The sequence below is a fragment of the Salvelinus sp. IW2-2015 genome, unplaced genomic scaffold, assembly GCF_002910315.2.
Source record: "Salvelinus sp. IW2-2015 unplaced genomic scaffold, ASM291031v2 Un_scaffold37, whole genome shotgun sequence".
Lineage (NCBI taxonomy): Eukaryota > Metazoa > Chordata > Actinopteri > Salmoniformes > Salmonidae > Salvelinus > Salvelinus sp. IW2-2015.
This window is the reverse complement of record NW_019942507.1, coordinates 617590-631490: the sequence shown is the minus strand read 5'-3', so window position 1 is coordinate 631490 and position 13901 is coordinate 617590. Positions and strand designations below refer to the sequence as shown.

At 41.3% G+C, this 13901-nt stretch overlaps 1 protein-coding gene across 5 annotated transcripts in view; it reads right to left on the bottom strand.

Moving 5' to 3' along the window:
• Positions 1 to 2903: 2903 nt before the first annotated feature.
• Positions 2904 to 13901, bottom strand: part of dnmt3ab (DNA (cytosine-5-)-methyltransferase 3 alpha b) — a 79693-nt gene continuing 68695 nt past the window's right edge. For 2 of the 5 annotated variants that reach the window (XM_024135063.2, XM_024135068.2), the window contains 14 exons: positions 12316 to 12472; positions 10424 to 10573; positions 9932 to 9976; positions 9475 to 9554; positions 7231 to 7343; positions 6803 to 6992; positions 6434 to 6518; positions 5685 to 5830; positions 5306 to 5396; positions 5054 to 5202; positions 4632 to 4732; positions 4252 to 4321; positions 3847 to 3965; positions 2904 to 3548 (listed from right to left, as the gene is read on the bottom strand). In XM_024135063.2, the coding sequence (XP_023990831.1) occupies positions 3407 to 3548; positions 3847 to 3965; positions 4252 to 4321; positions 4632 to 4732; positions 5054 to 5202; positions 5306 to 5396; positions 5685 to 5830; positions 6434 to 6518; positions 6803 to 6992; positions 7231 to 7343; positions 9475 to 9554; positions 9932 to 9976; positions 10424 to 10573; positions 12316 to 12472 (1638 nt within the window). In that variant the 3' untranslated portion in view covers positions 2904 to 3406. The remainder of the gene's footprint in view (positions 3549 to 3846; positions 3966 to 4251; positions 4322 to 4631; positions 4733 to 5053; positions 5203 to 5305; positions 5397 to 5684; positions 5831 to 6433; positions 6519 to 6802; positions 6993 to 7230; positions 7344 to 9474; positions 9555 to 9931; positions 9977 to 10423; positions 10574 to 12315; positions 12473 to 13901) is intronic. The other 3 variants (XM_024135066.2, XM_024135065.2, XM_024135067.2) reach the window with 3 other exon arrangements.

Sequence of the window (13901 nt, the reverse complement as noted above, 5' to 3'; positions counted from 1 at the left end):
TCATGTTGCCAAGGAACCTGATCAATAGTGATAAGATTTTGTATCGTTCAATTTATTCTTGGTACAGGTGAAGAACAACAGGAGCTATCATATTTTTGCACAAAAACAATACATTTATTCAAGTGTTCTCCAGCACAAATACATAAGGAGCCTTTTTCTTCTTCTGGGTACTAAAACATAAGTATTGGGTAAAGGGTGGAGAATGACTGCTACATTTGCTGTACGCACTGATCATCTTAAAGAAGAAAACAGTTAATATGACAGAAAAGAAGAAGCCACACAGACTGAGTGCCAACTAACAGTATCACTGGATTATAGAACTGACCTGTCTGAAACAGTGAAATGTCATGGTGAGCATCCCAAATGGCACCCTATTCACTATATATGGCACCCTATGGGTCTTGGCCAAAAGTAGTGCACTATAAAGGTAACAGGGTGCCATTTGGGACATAACATTTAATAACAAAAGCATCAATCAAGAAACGACAATTGAAAACAAGACATGGAAGATAGGATATTATGGCATGGAATGTAGGATTAAGAAGCAATGCGAATGCCAAGTTTTAAGCATACATTATTCATTATGCTACAGTAAAAGTTCTTACCGAAATGTTTCTTTTTTTTTTTTTGTTATTTCCCATTACGGAGTACATGGTTTTCCCCCACAGATAAGCACCAACCAACTACAGCAATTTCTAGTCTAAAACAATATAGGAAACTCATAATTTATTATTCACAATTTTTTCAAGTACAAAGTTAAAATGCCTTTGTTAATATATGCATCATATGAGAGTGAAATAATAGTGCTCTTCAATCATTACTATAAGGAACTTAAAAACAGTCATTGTCAAGACAAGTTTTATTTCTCTTCCAAACAAATATATTTTTTCTTGATTAGATAAAATTTTTAGCACCGTCAGAAACACCTACAATCCCTCTTTATAGTTCTTTAAAGAAACAAAAGCAACAAAAAAACAACCAACATTATGTAGGGCTGTGCAGTGAAGTATAGACCGTTCCATCTTAAAGCTGTCATTATTAGGCTACTGTTAAGATCACGTGACACATTTCAACTGGATTCACTCAGAACATTGGAAAACAAAACAAATGAACAGTACTAGAAGGCAAGACTTGGAGTCTACCCACCTCTAATGTTTCATAGCTTATTTTGACGAAATTTGTTCAATTTTACTTGATTACATTTTTTTTGCCCTAATCTTTTTTTCCTAATTCCATGATATATATTAGCAAAGAATTATATTTGTACATCTCATAGGTAATACAAAAAGAGAAAAAAACAAACCAAAACCAGCAACAGGAAAACTCTATGTACAAAATGTACAAGGGACATGGTCATTTGCTATACAGAAGGGGAATTAATGTCAACACAGCGTACAAGAATTCCTGCGAACCCAACGTGTGAAGTTCAACTAAAACGGCGGCAAGGATACAGTAAGGTCACTTAAGAACTTAATCATGTATGAAACTACATTTATGAAATTAAGTCATATTGAATATTTAGATGGGACATCGGTAAGTCGTAATCTCTGCTCTTTTTTTGGGGCCACTGTTCAATTTTGAGTTGTGACAAACTCATTTCTAAAATCTTCCACATTCAAGGTCATAATAATTCAGATCGTCAGTAAATGCAGATTTGGAATGTAATCCAAGTTCGGGTAATAATCGTTTGAATACCTCTCTCTCTTTCGCTCTCTAAATATTCGGGATCTAAATCCTACAATCGTAATAGAAAAAGACACATTCTTTTTCATCCAGAGGATGATACTGAATTACTGCTTTGAACAGAAGACAATATGTTAACGGAGCACACAAATCATTTTCAAATCAATCTACTGTACATCGAGTAGCATCAATGATTCAATCGTTTCCATGGATACAACACCATTCTAATAATCCATTAGTTCACTTCTATTGGCACAGCCCTACTGTGTAGAAAACATACGGTATTACACAATGGTAGAACAGTTCACCTCATAAAAACTAAAATTTCACAAGAAAAAACAAGAAAATGTTTCTAATACTAAAGAAAAAAAAGAAGTATACATATAAAAAGTGCTTTATAATGTTGGTAAAACAGCACAAAATTGCTATAAAAAGGTAGAAGAACATTGTGAAGCCGCACCATATTGTTTGAAGACTTGCACCTGACATTATCTAGTTTGCAGGGGTGAGAAGGGAAGGAGAGTCTTTACTTGGATGTGGAAACACCAGGGCACCCACACTCCCTCCAGTCCACCGACCGCGCTCACTAACAGTTGTACAGTAATGACATTGGTCAGGATGAAGCTACAAAAAAGTAGTTCACCACACAGACTTTGATCAAGATTTTTTGTATTTTTTTGTAACGACAGAAAACATCACTGCCAATGTGGCTAGCTTCATTTTCTGTTTGTTCAGAGTCTGACACAGGCAGGCACGGGGGCCTGAGTTTGCGTGTCGCAAGGCTGGGAAAATGATTGAAAAAGCACCAGTACAATTTGTGTTTAAAAAAGCTGTAAAACATAGGAAAGAGGAGGATATGGCATGCTATTCTGCAGTCTTCTGCCACCACGCCGTATTTTATCGCCACTTTGAAGTCATTTAAAGTTATTAAGATAGCACATAACTTCTTTAAGTGTGAAAACATCACACTGAAAAAACTACTTTGCAGGCAATGGTTTTTTAAAAACATTTCCCATCTTGTCTAAAGTGTAGTGCCTGTGCCACATGGACTGTGATGTTTCCTATTGTCTCGAAGCACCATGGTATTGTAACCATTTTACAGTAGTACCTTTACCTTCAGTTAACTGTGTATATAAACTGTAAACAAAGAGGTATATGTGATCTGGTGTTTTGGATTCATTAAGACACAGCTTTCTGTGACACTGAAGAAAATCCCCCTTATTCACTTTAGCTCTGCGAGGCTCAGTAGCTGGAGGTGGATTGCATCGTCCACTTCAGATATAGGCCAAAACAAAATCATGCCTACACAGCCAAAATCATTCACATACATACTGTACATACAGTATGATAAACTCTTCTCTTTCAGATCTTTTCCAATCACCCAATCCTAGTCTTTACTCAACAACAACAAAAAAATCGCACAGATCCTAGTTTCTTCTTTCTCAGTGCCTTGAGAAGAAAGCCTTGTCTCAAGTATAGCTTGCACAAATAAATCAATAAAAAAAATACTGGATAACACTGCTAAAAAGGTAAAATGACATATACAAATTAAATAGAATAAGAAGTACATTTCAAAATACAAGAAATCATGTGAAATATCTACTCTGATGATGTTTCGCTTGCCTGAGAAATGATACCAGGAAGTAGTATAATTTCACCACAACTCTTGTTTCTAGTTACAACATCAGTTACATGTTTGTGATGGTTTTTAAGCCAAGTCTTGTTAAACACAGGCAAAGTACTCTTTGAGTGGTGCAAACAAGTGACGGATGACCGGTACACTCCACGACCTTCCCAGAAGCCTTTGCCTGGCCAGCCGACTCATGTTGGACACGTCTGTGTAATGGACAGGGAAGCCAAACACCCTGGGGAAGGAGACAGTAACCAGACAGCCACCAGAGGGAACAAGAGACAGACAGACAGAGCAGGAGACAGACCGACAGATACACTTGAGAATTAGTGACATCTAAAATGGCGCTATATTTAAATGTGAGATGAACTTTTAGGTGCTTCATAGAAGGGTAATTTGGAATTATATCTATGACTTCCTGTAAGAGAATCATTTGAATAATAACGAGGTATCCCATTGGGAAAAACTGCTTGTAATAACATCATTTAATTTGCTGGTATGATTCATTAATTTGAAGGGTAATCAGTTCCTACCTCTCCATCTCAGTGCACCAGAGAATGTCCTCCTTCTCGTTCATGAAGACAGGGAAGTGCTGGTCTTTACCCTGCTTAATGGAATTAGAGCGAGTGGTGATGGTCCTCACTTTGCCAAACTGAAGGAAAACCAGAAAGTGCACACACTAAGTGGCTGGTGCATAAGAATAGGATAATAATAAGTATTGTTTACGGACCAAATTGTCCGGATGACCAAAAATTTAATTTGAAAGTTCAAAAAAGGTACTCGCACTCAACGTTTGTTTCTACACGGTTTAAGTGCATGTAACTTGAACTAAGTTATTCAAATGAATGAACTACACAATTTACATGTTTGGCCAATTTGGTCTACGCCAGAACAGCAAAAGCACAGATCCAATAAGAAGCCAGACATATATAACTGACCTTCGCTGTTCTGCCATGCTCCAAACACTCCTGAAGGTCCAGTCTGTCAGTGCACATGGCAGTCAAGGGTCTGCAGAGGAAAAGAGAGGGAAAGGTAAGGGATGTGTGAAAAGAGAGAGCGAGAGAGAGAGAGAGATGGAGAGAAAGAGAGAGAGAGAGAAAAAGAGGGAGATTGGAGCACGAGAGTGTGAGAAAGTGAGTGTGAGAGAGAGAGAGAGAGAGAGCACAAGAGAGAGACAGTGAGCGTGCGAGAGAGAGAGAGAGACAAGAACAGTGCGTAAAAGGAGATCATGATTCGTTGGTTGCGGAGTTTGACTGGCTCAGGAACTAGCCCAGGTGTGCGTTGCTTTAGGTGACAGGCTGGCTGTTTCTTCCCTCACCGTTCTCTCACCAACCTGTTCATGCCAGGCAGGTTCCCCCAGAAGTAGCGGGCGCGGTGAGCAGCAGACACCTCCTTGGCATCGATCATCACCGGGTTACACTGGCAGGGGGGAAACAGGAGGGTTATTTAACCAGGAAAGTTATTGAGAACATCTACCCTTTTACAAATAATAACCTGAAGGATTTTATTGAAGTAGTGGAGATGAGAGAGAGAATCTCATACAAAATTTAAATGAACTGTTTAAATTGTTCCCTCATAACCTAACCAGTATATTGACAGCATGCACTGTGAATTACCACCACAAGGTGGTATTCATCAAAAATGTATCCATATTCCAATAGTTAAACATTTACATGACTAATGTACAGTTTGTTCTCCTAGAACTCCTAGATGTTATACAGTCTCTGTAAAGGAACAAACCTCTAGAAAGCGAGAGATGTCCCTCTTGTCGCTGACGCCCATGGCCACCACATTCTCAAAGAGCCAGAAGAACGGCCGGTTGTCGCCCTCTTTGGGCCGAGCCTCGTGCAGCAGACGGTAGAACTCAAAGAACAGCCGACCAGTGCCCTCTACAGGAGAAACAGAGAAGGACAGGCATTTCAAATTCAGCTACAGGAAATAACTCTTCACCGGTCACAGAACAAGTGATAAATGTACAGGTTTGTTACCTACCATAAAGACCCTTCCTAGCCGGGTTGACAATAGAGAGGTCGTTACATGGACTTCCACCAATCACTAAGTCAAAGGGGCCCCACTCGTGTAACTGTACCAAGGGAGAGAGAAAACAGGAAAAACAATAGGAGAAAGGAGGACAGGCGATAAGACAAAATAGACAGATTATCCAACTAAGAGATACTTGTTATGGTTTAGAGGTTGAAGTAATGTTATATGAAGTGTTTTTGTAATGGCCGTAGCTGTCCTTACAATCTTTCTCAATTAGAATATCCTTATTGAGATGGTGGTTGGGCGTTCGTCTTCGAGCCAGGCTATTGGGATTCACAGACCATGAGTGACCTTGCCTTACGCCCATGATTCAGGACATTATACTCACATGTTTGCGTGTGACGTTCCTCACGTCGCCCACGTACATGATGCGTCCCTGGTGCCTGACGATGCCCACCGTGACGGAGTCCTCGCACACCTCCGACGCCACATAGCGCTCCACCTGGATACCCAGCTCCTTCAGCACCAGCAGACCTAAAGGTCAGAGGTCAAAGTGGAAATAGATCAAATGGTAGCATGTTTTTGCTTTGACGGACTCCGTGACTCCCTGGTCAACAGTGGCAGTTGTTGCCGAGTGGATTTTCCTGGTTAAATAAAGTGGATGGTCCTATTTAAATAATGATTAACTTGAACTTGGTGAACTGAATAACACAATACAGGTGAGACAATACTGAAGGCCTGGCCTAGCCTGAGGCACACTATTAATCAGCATCGACAGTGGGGGTCTTTTCTTTTTACAGGAGTGGGAATTCCCACTTCTTCTGTATTTTTGTGTGGTTTTATTGAACAGATAAGGAAGTGAAAGACAGCCAGGAAAGGTATGAGAAGTGCACTGCTAGAACATATGGTTAAACAGCATGCTGTGTGGATTAATTTGCTATCTATCTATAATTTTTTATAACAATAGACAGTCAGCCTAGTTTGTAGTCATGAGTTAGGAGGACAGTCCCAGTGAAACCTGAGACTGACGGGAAACTTTGTACAGACAGAGACAGAGAAGTTCAGAGGGTTTTGTGTCAACGAGAGGTGGGAAGAGGGGGAGGAGGGAGAGAAGAGGAAAGGAGATTCCCTTCTAACCTGTTGCTATGCCATCGAACAGTGACAGGACACGAATGGGTTGTCTCTTCTCTGCCATGACTGGAGGGTAAAGCTTTGGTGGTTCCTGTGATACAACACAGAGAGAGAGAAATGATGGGGCTAGTATTTATCCAGAGAGAGCCTGGAATGACGTCAGCTGTCTCTACCATTTGACGCCCAATTCGTAGAGCCCCAGAGCCGTGATAGTCTGCCTGCTCATTATTTACATATTTAGGAAGCTTGTTGGAGCTCATTTGGCTCTTTTAGAGGCGCGGACGTACTGTGTCACGACGGAACACAGACTAATTGTGGCTCCGTGGCTGTGAACTTTGTAGCGAGCTTGAAACATAGTACTGAAGTCCTACTCACAAAATCTTGGTCATGGTTATTAGCGAAGAAGTGCTGTAGACGGCAGGGCCAGTCAGTGCGACGCTCCAGCAGGCCGAACACTCCCTTCTGTCCCTTCTCACACATGTAGCAGCTCCAGGGATCCTCTTTAATAGCTATCTGTGCTGCACCTGGGCCCACCAACAAGTCCACACACTCCACACAGAAACACCTGGAGAGGAGAGCTGTGTTACTATCCCGCTAGACGCTGACGCACGCACAGACACATGGGCGCACATAATCACGTACACGTAAAAGAACGAACATACGCACGCACCGCGTACACACAGACACACTAATGCAAACAACAATGACCGTAAACCGGCACACTCACAACACACACAATTACACTTGAGTGAATCCCAACAATAATGAACTTAGTTAGCATCAGACGAAAGCACCGCCCTCACCTGCAGCAGTTGTTGTTCCCGCACATGAGCACCTCTCGTCCCCCGCAGCAAATAGTGCAGTATGACTGGTAACCATCGTCATCATACTGATAAGCACATTCTAGAAAGCAGTTCTGGGACACAGCAGTGGAGAAATGATTTGAGATTTGTCGTGTCGCTCTAGAAAGTTTGCATCCACAAGTTAAATCAATTATTGTCAATTATTATTAACAGAACAACAAGTAACAATTCGTTTGTGTTTTGGTAACAGAGAGCTTTAGCGCTAGAAAAGAAGGGCGGATCATGTGGACGACAAACTAGTTTACATTTTTTAAGTCATTTCCCTCCCCCCAGTCTTTGACTTGTCCTAAATAAGTCTATATAACACACGGTCGTTGTTAGAATCTTAATGAACAGAATTACTGTTGTAAGCAGTTTTAGAAGGACATGTCATTTTCCCCGTCATTCACCACAAGTCAGCTTACGCAGCTGATGGCCCATTGAAACTACACCTAAACTATATTGAAACTAATTTCACACATAATAAATAGAGTTAGCCTAAAGACCAGATTAAATGGACAAAAGTCTGATGGGTGACAATTATTACCAATTGTCAAATTGTACATGAAGAGATGGACCGGCACAGCTTGGAATTGACACAGAGGCCGGGAAACGGGAGCGCCAAAATCAAATCCTCCAACAGAGTCACATGCAGCTAAGACAATTTGATTTCTATATAGTATCAGAAAGAGCAGATTCTGCAGTTCCTAAAACACGTACCTTTGTCAAAAAATTTAAGGAGGTGTGCTCCATTTCAATATATCACTTTTTCCAAGAATAATCGCTGTTCCATGCGTTCAACACGTGAGCCCCCTCGGCAGCATTGCTCAGGCTACTAAGCTAAGACTAGGAACACAATACAACTTAAAACATGCTATTCTGTTCTTCTGAAATACATTTTCTTGTTTCCATAATGTTTCTTAAGACCTGTCAAAAGGAAATAATGAATGTAACTGCTGAATTGTTGTGGTTTTAGTCATTTGTCATTTTTACATTATAGCCTACAGTAACATTAAATAATGACAATGCTATTGAGCTAACGTAGGCTAATGTGATTAGCATGAGGTTGTAAGTAACAAGAACATTTCCCAGGACATAGACATATCTGATAGTCAGAAAGCTTAAATCCTTGTTAATCTAACTTCACTGTCCAATTTACAGTAGCTTTTACAGTGAAAGAATACCATACTATTGTTTGAGGAGATTGCACAGTTATGAACTTGAAATTGTATTTATAAACCAATTAGGCACATTTGGGCAGTCTTGAAACAAAATTTTGAACAGAAATACAATGGTTCATTGGAGTCTAAAACTTTGCACATAAACTGCTGCCATCTAGTGGCCAAACTCTAAATTGCACCTGGGCTGGAATAATACATTATGGCCTTTCTCTTGCATTTCAAAGTTGCATTTTTCCAGATCTAATGTGTTATATTCGCCTACATTAACATTTCCACAAACTTCAAAGTGTTTCCTTTCAAATGGTAACAAGAATATGCATACCCTTGCTTCAGGTTAGATTTAGGTATGATTTTGGGCATGTCATTTTAGACTAAAATTGAAAAAAAGGGGCGGATCCTTAAGAGGTTTTAAAATAAGGCCTAAAGCAGAGCTGGAGCCTAGAGGGGAGCTAGACCTGGCCCGTATATATCAAGGGAAAGGGAATACCTAGTCAGTTGCACAACCGAATGCATTCAACCCGAAATGCGTCTTCTGCATTCAACCCAGCCCCTCTGAATCAGAGATGTGCAGGTGGCTGCCTTAATCAGCGTGCGTCATTGGCATCTGGGGAGCAGTTGTTGTTGGGGGTTAACTGCCTTGCTCAAGGGCAGAACGACACATTTTCCCACCTTGCCGGCTCGAGAATTCGAAACAGCGAGCTTTCGGTTACTGCCCCAACGCTCTTAACCGCTAGGCGACCTGCTGCCCTCTAGGACCAGGTCCTACCTGTCCATGTAATCATCTCAGAGTAGGAGCGTCGATATAGGACCAGGTCCTACCTGTCCATGTAATCATCTCAGAGTAGGGGCACCGATATAGGATCAGGTCCTACCTGTCCATGTAATCTTATTCATTGTGATCCAAAAGGCTAAACCGATCATCCTGCTTGAGAGGCTTGATACACACACCCCCAGAGCTACAGACTTCTTGGCCTACAGCTAGCCCTGACTCAACAGCCTTAATGGCCTCCTCTTCCATCCTTACCTTACAGCTTTGGCACATTCCTCCAGCAAATAGAGGGTGTTCACGGGAAACATTCAAACTTCCACAGGAGATGCAGATGTCTGTGGAGAAAGACGGAATGCAATTAGTGCAAGCCAGAGATGCAATGGTAAGCAAATAAATGGGTAAACCCTGACCGCCGATCAAGATACGCTACTTTAGCAAAATAGGTGCACTATATACAAAATAAAAAGATGTGTAAACAACACTTATAAACATTTACCCACCACTAGGCAAGCCAACTGGAGGTTTAAAAACCCCCACTGCTTTGAATCAAGCCTCGGATTCAATAGACATATTTGAACAGCTGTGAGAGGAATGTACATTTCATAAGGAAAGCTAATATGCTTTGAGGACTCATATAAAATAGCCACTTTCTTTCGTTTGCTGCCTACTGAACATGACCCTGGCTGCCTGAACACAGAGACGGACCGCTTACCTTCTATGCTTCTGCATTTCTGTCTCACTTCGTACACAAGTCTCTCTGGAAATACAGACAGAAAAAAAACACGGTTTCAGATTAGGATATGATTCGAACGCTTGTTGCTATACATCTTTGCAGATGACATCACCGAGAGAGAAAAAAGCTGCAGACATACCCCCTCTTACCCCTATTTCACCATTTGCTTTTAAGATATTTACATGTGTTTTTTACCGATATAAAGTGTATTACAACGAGAGTTAGGCTGAGTACATTCACAGCACATACGAGATACAGTGCTACATAGCATTTACCAGATACATAACATATAACACCTACACTTGTTAACAGAATTGACCATGTTAACCCTAGTACTAAGCACCTGCTCCCCTGTCTTTCACAAACAGCCTCTCTTTCACTCTCACACACACCCCTTAGCTAAACCTCCCCGAGGGGGAGGGATATCGAGGTCGTAACCCCTATTTAACCTAATAAAAAAAGCAGGCTTACCTCTCGTCCCCTCGTCAATCATCTCCTTGACCTTGGGTTTCTCGGCTGCAGTGCTTTTGCGAGGCTTTTTGGCTGGAGGGGGCGTGTAGGCCGCTGCCTCTGGCTCCACCCACACGTCTGGGTACACCTCCTTATATGGGTTACGCTCCTCTGGTGGGCGGGGCATATCAGTAAGACAATAAACAACTCAGATAACCAGACAAAACCAGACTCTTACCGAAAGACTACCAAAGACAGGTAGGGGAATGCTGGATAAAAAGGGTGGAATTGATCTGGCAACTGACGGGACATTCCCCTACCATTGGGCCCTCGAGCCCCACAACAATACTTTCGTTGTTCGGTGTAACATGGACAACAAAATGTTTTTTTTTTGTCACATACACCAGATAGGTGTAGTGAAATGTGTTGTTTTACAGGGTCAGCCATAGTAGTATGGCGCCCCTGGAGCAAATTAGGTTTAAGTACCTTGATCAAGATCACATCAACAGATTTTTCACCTTGTCGGCTTGGGTATTCAACCAGCAACCTTTTGGTTACTGGCCCAGCGCTCTTAACCGCTAGGCTACCTGCCTGTTATAAGCTCCTCTTGCCTTTCGGTGACTCTAAGCTTAGGTGATTCCCAATGTATTCCAGTCCCTCCAGGATTCCGCGATCGCATAATTCAATGCAAAATCAACCAATCAGCGCATATTATGCGAGAGCTRGCAATGTTGACCAATCCCCGCACTTTTAGGGCATAAAAGGGTCCAATCGAAAGCGGGTTTGTAATTTTGACCAATTACTGCTCTGTCACTGTGAAAAATGGCCCAAATCAAAACACAAGACAACAAAGTTTTCCCCCCCCTGGCCTGTCAGCGTATTCACGTACGGAGATGATGGATGATTGTTGATAGCTGACAGGCAGTACAATGAACAGAAATCAATCTCATTTGCCAACAAAAATAACAGCGAAAGACCGTGCGAAACAATTTCCAAATGTTTTTGGAAACAAGTTGAAAGTCAACCATAAACAGTAACTTCGAATCAGCAAAGCATTTGAGAATGTCAGAACAGTTCCCACAGCAGCGGCAGATCACCATGAATGAAGTGGTAGCAGGGAAGACTGTGGCAAGCGCTGAAAGAATCAAGGTGAGTGGCGTTTTACTCAAACTTTTACTCTGCTAACCTTGGCTTTAGTAGGGTGGTCAGCACTCTGCTCTCCCCAGTCTGTCTATGGAGAGCGCTGCTCAAAGCACTGAGTGCAATTTGTCAGCTCTGCCGTTTTAAACTCTCTGTAAAACTTAATACGGATCACGAAAGCACAATCTTTCTGAAAGAAAAAAAAAATGGTAATACTGTTTTAAAAGTACATATCAACCGCAATACGTTTTTTTTTACGTGTTCTGTTCTTTATCTCCCTTACGACCCTTTCAGAAAAAATCACAATCTCAAGTATTTTGAAGACAACTTATGCGAAAGAAATATCGATCCTCAAACGGAAAGCGATTGATCAACTTTGAATCACATTTTTTTTTAGAGAGAGAGAGAGAGAGAGTGTGAATGGGAATGGGAGGTGCATCTCGTGTTGATAGCAAGCCCCAAGCCTGATGGAGAGGAGAGGTGTGTGTGAGTGAATGTGTGAGATTATGACAGAGCTGTTTGTTCAGGAAAATAAACTAAATTGAGCACTTTAGATGTTTCTAATTGTTTTTGCAATTATGTATTCTGCTTAAAATCGTCCTAAAACTGAGCGCATGACTTTTTATTGCTTTATATGAAATTAACGTGAAAAAAAAACATCGCAGAATTTCATAAAAGTTGCCGCTAAATCAAGCATGTTTGGCCTCAGAAATCACAAAAAATTCCTGGAGGGACTGGTATTCATTACAATTAAACATGAAACTTAAACTTACCTTCTGGTGGCTCTAGGCCCTTAGGCCCGGTGGGTTGGAAGCCTGTCTTAGCCCACTCGATCATCTGTTTGCTCTGTAGATCCACTGACTTGGAGGTGTCTGTCCCATCGCTCTCCGGACAGGCTATAAAGGCTTTGCCTGCTCGGGTGCTGGCCACCTGCAGAGGGACATGACCAGTCATTGCTGTCATCATTTCATCACCTGTATGTACAGTCAACTCCAACATTATTGGCACCTCGATAAAGATGAGCAAAGAAGACTATATCAAATAAATAATAGAAACACTTATCTATATTGTATGCTAATTTTGAAATGATATTATTTTTTACTGCTTAACAAGTAATACCTTTTTTTCTCTCAAAAAGAACAGGGGTCAAAATGATTGGCACCCCTGTTTTCAATACTCCGGCACCCTCCCCTTGAAAGGATAACGGCACTGAGCCTTTTTCTAAAATGTTTTATGAGTTGGAGAACACATTGGGAGGGATCTTAGACCATTTCTCCATACAGAATAATTCCAGATCCCTTGATATGACCTTAGGGACTGCCCTCTTCAATTCAAACCACAGGTTTTCAATGGAGTTCATCAAAATCCAGAAAGAAATGGTTAATTGACCACAAAATCAACATTTGGCATTGCCAAATCAGTTTCCCGGACTTGAACTCCATTGAAAACCTGTGGTTTGAATTGAAAAGGGCCGTCCATAAGTGCAGACGAAGGATATAAAGGATCTGTAAAGATTCTGTATGGAGGACTGGTATAAGATCCCCCCCAATGTGTTCTCCAATCTCACAACACATTATAGAAAAAAGCTCAGTGCCGTAATCGTTGTAATGGGAAAGGATGCACAAAGTATTGATAACAGGGGTGCCAATCATTTTGACACCTATCCTGCTGAGAAAATACATTGTTAAACAAAATCTCTTTCCCCGAGTCATTTTATTAGTATAATAGAACATACTTTTATATATTTTTTGATCATATAATATTCAGTATTTAAATTATCGTCTTTTTTTGCTCTTTATCAAGGATGCCAACAATTTTGGAGGTGAATGTACGAAAATACACAGTGTACAAAACATTAGTAACACCTTCCTAATATTGAGTTGCACCCTCTTCTTCCATCAGACCAGCCCCAATTCGTTGGGCACATGGACTCTACGAAAGCGTTCCACAGGGATGCTGTCACATGTTGACTCCATTGCGTCCCACAGTTGTGTCAAGTTGGCTGGATGTCCTTTGGGTGGTGGACCATTCTTGATACACATGGAAAACTATTGAGCGTGAAAAACCCAGCAGCGTTGCTGTTCTTGACAGCGCCTGGCACCTGGCACCTACTAACATACCCCGTTCAAAGGCACTTAAATATTTTGTCTTTCCCATTCACCCTCTGAATGGCACACATACACAATCCATGTCTCAAAAGTCTCAAGGCTTAAAAATCCTTCTTTAATCTGTCTTCTCCCCTTCATCTACACGGATTGAAGTAACATCAGTAAGGGATCATAAGCTTTCACCTGGATTCACCTGGTCAGTCTAAGTCATGGAAAGAGCAGCTGTTCCTAATGTTTTGTACACTCAGCAC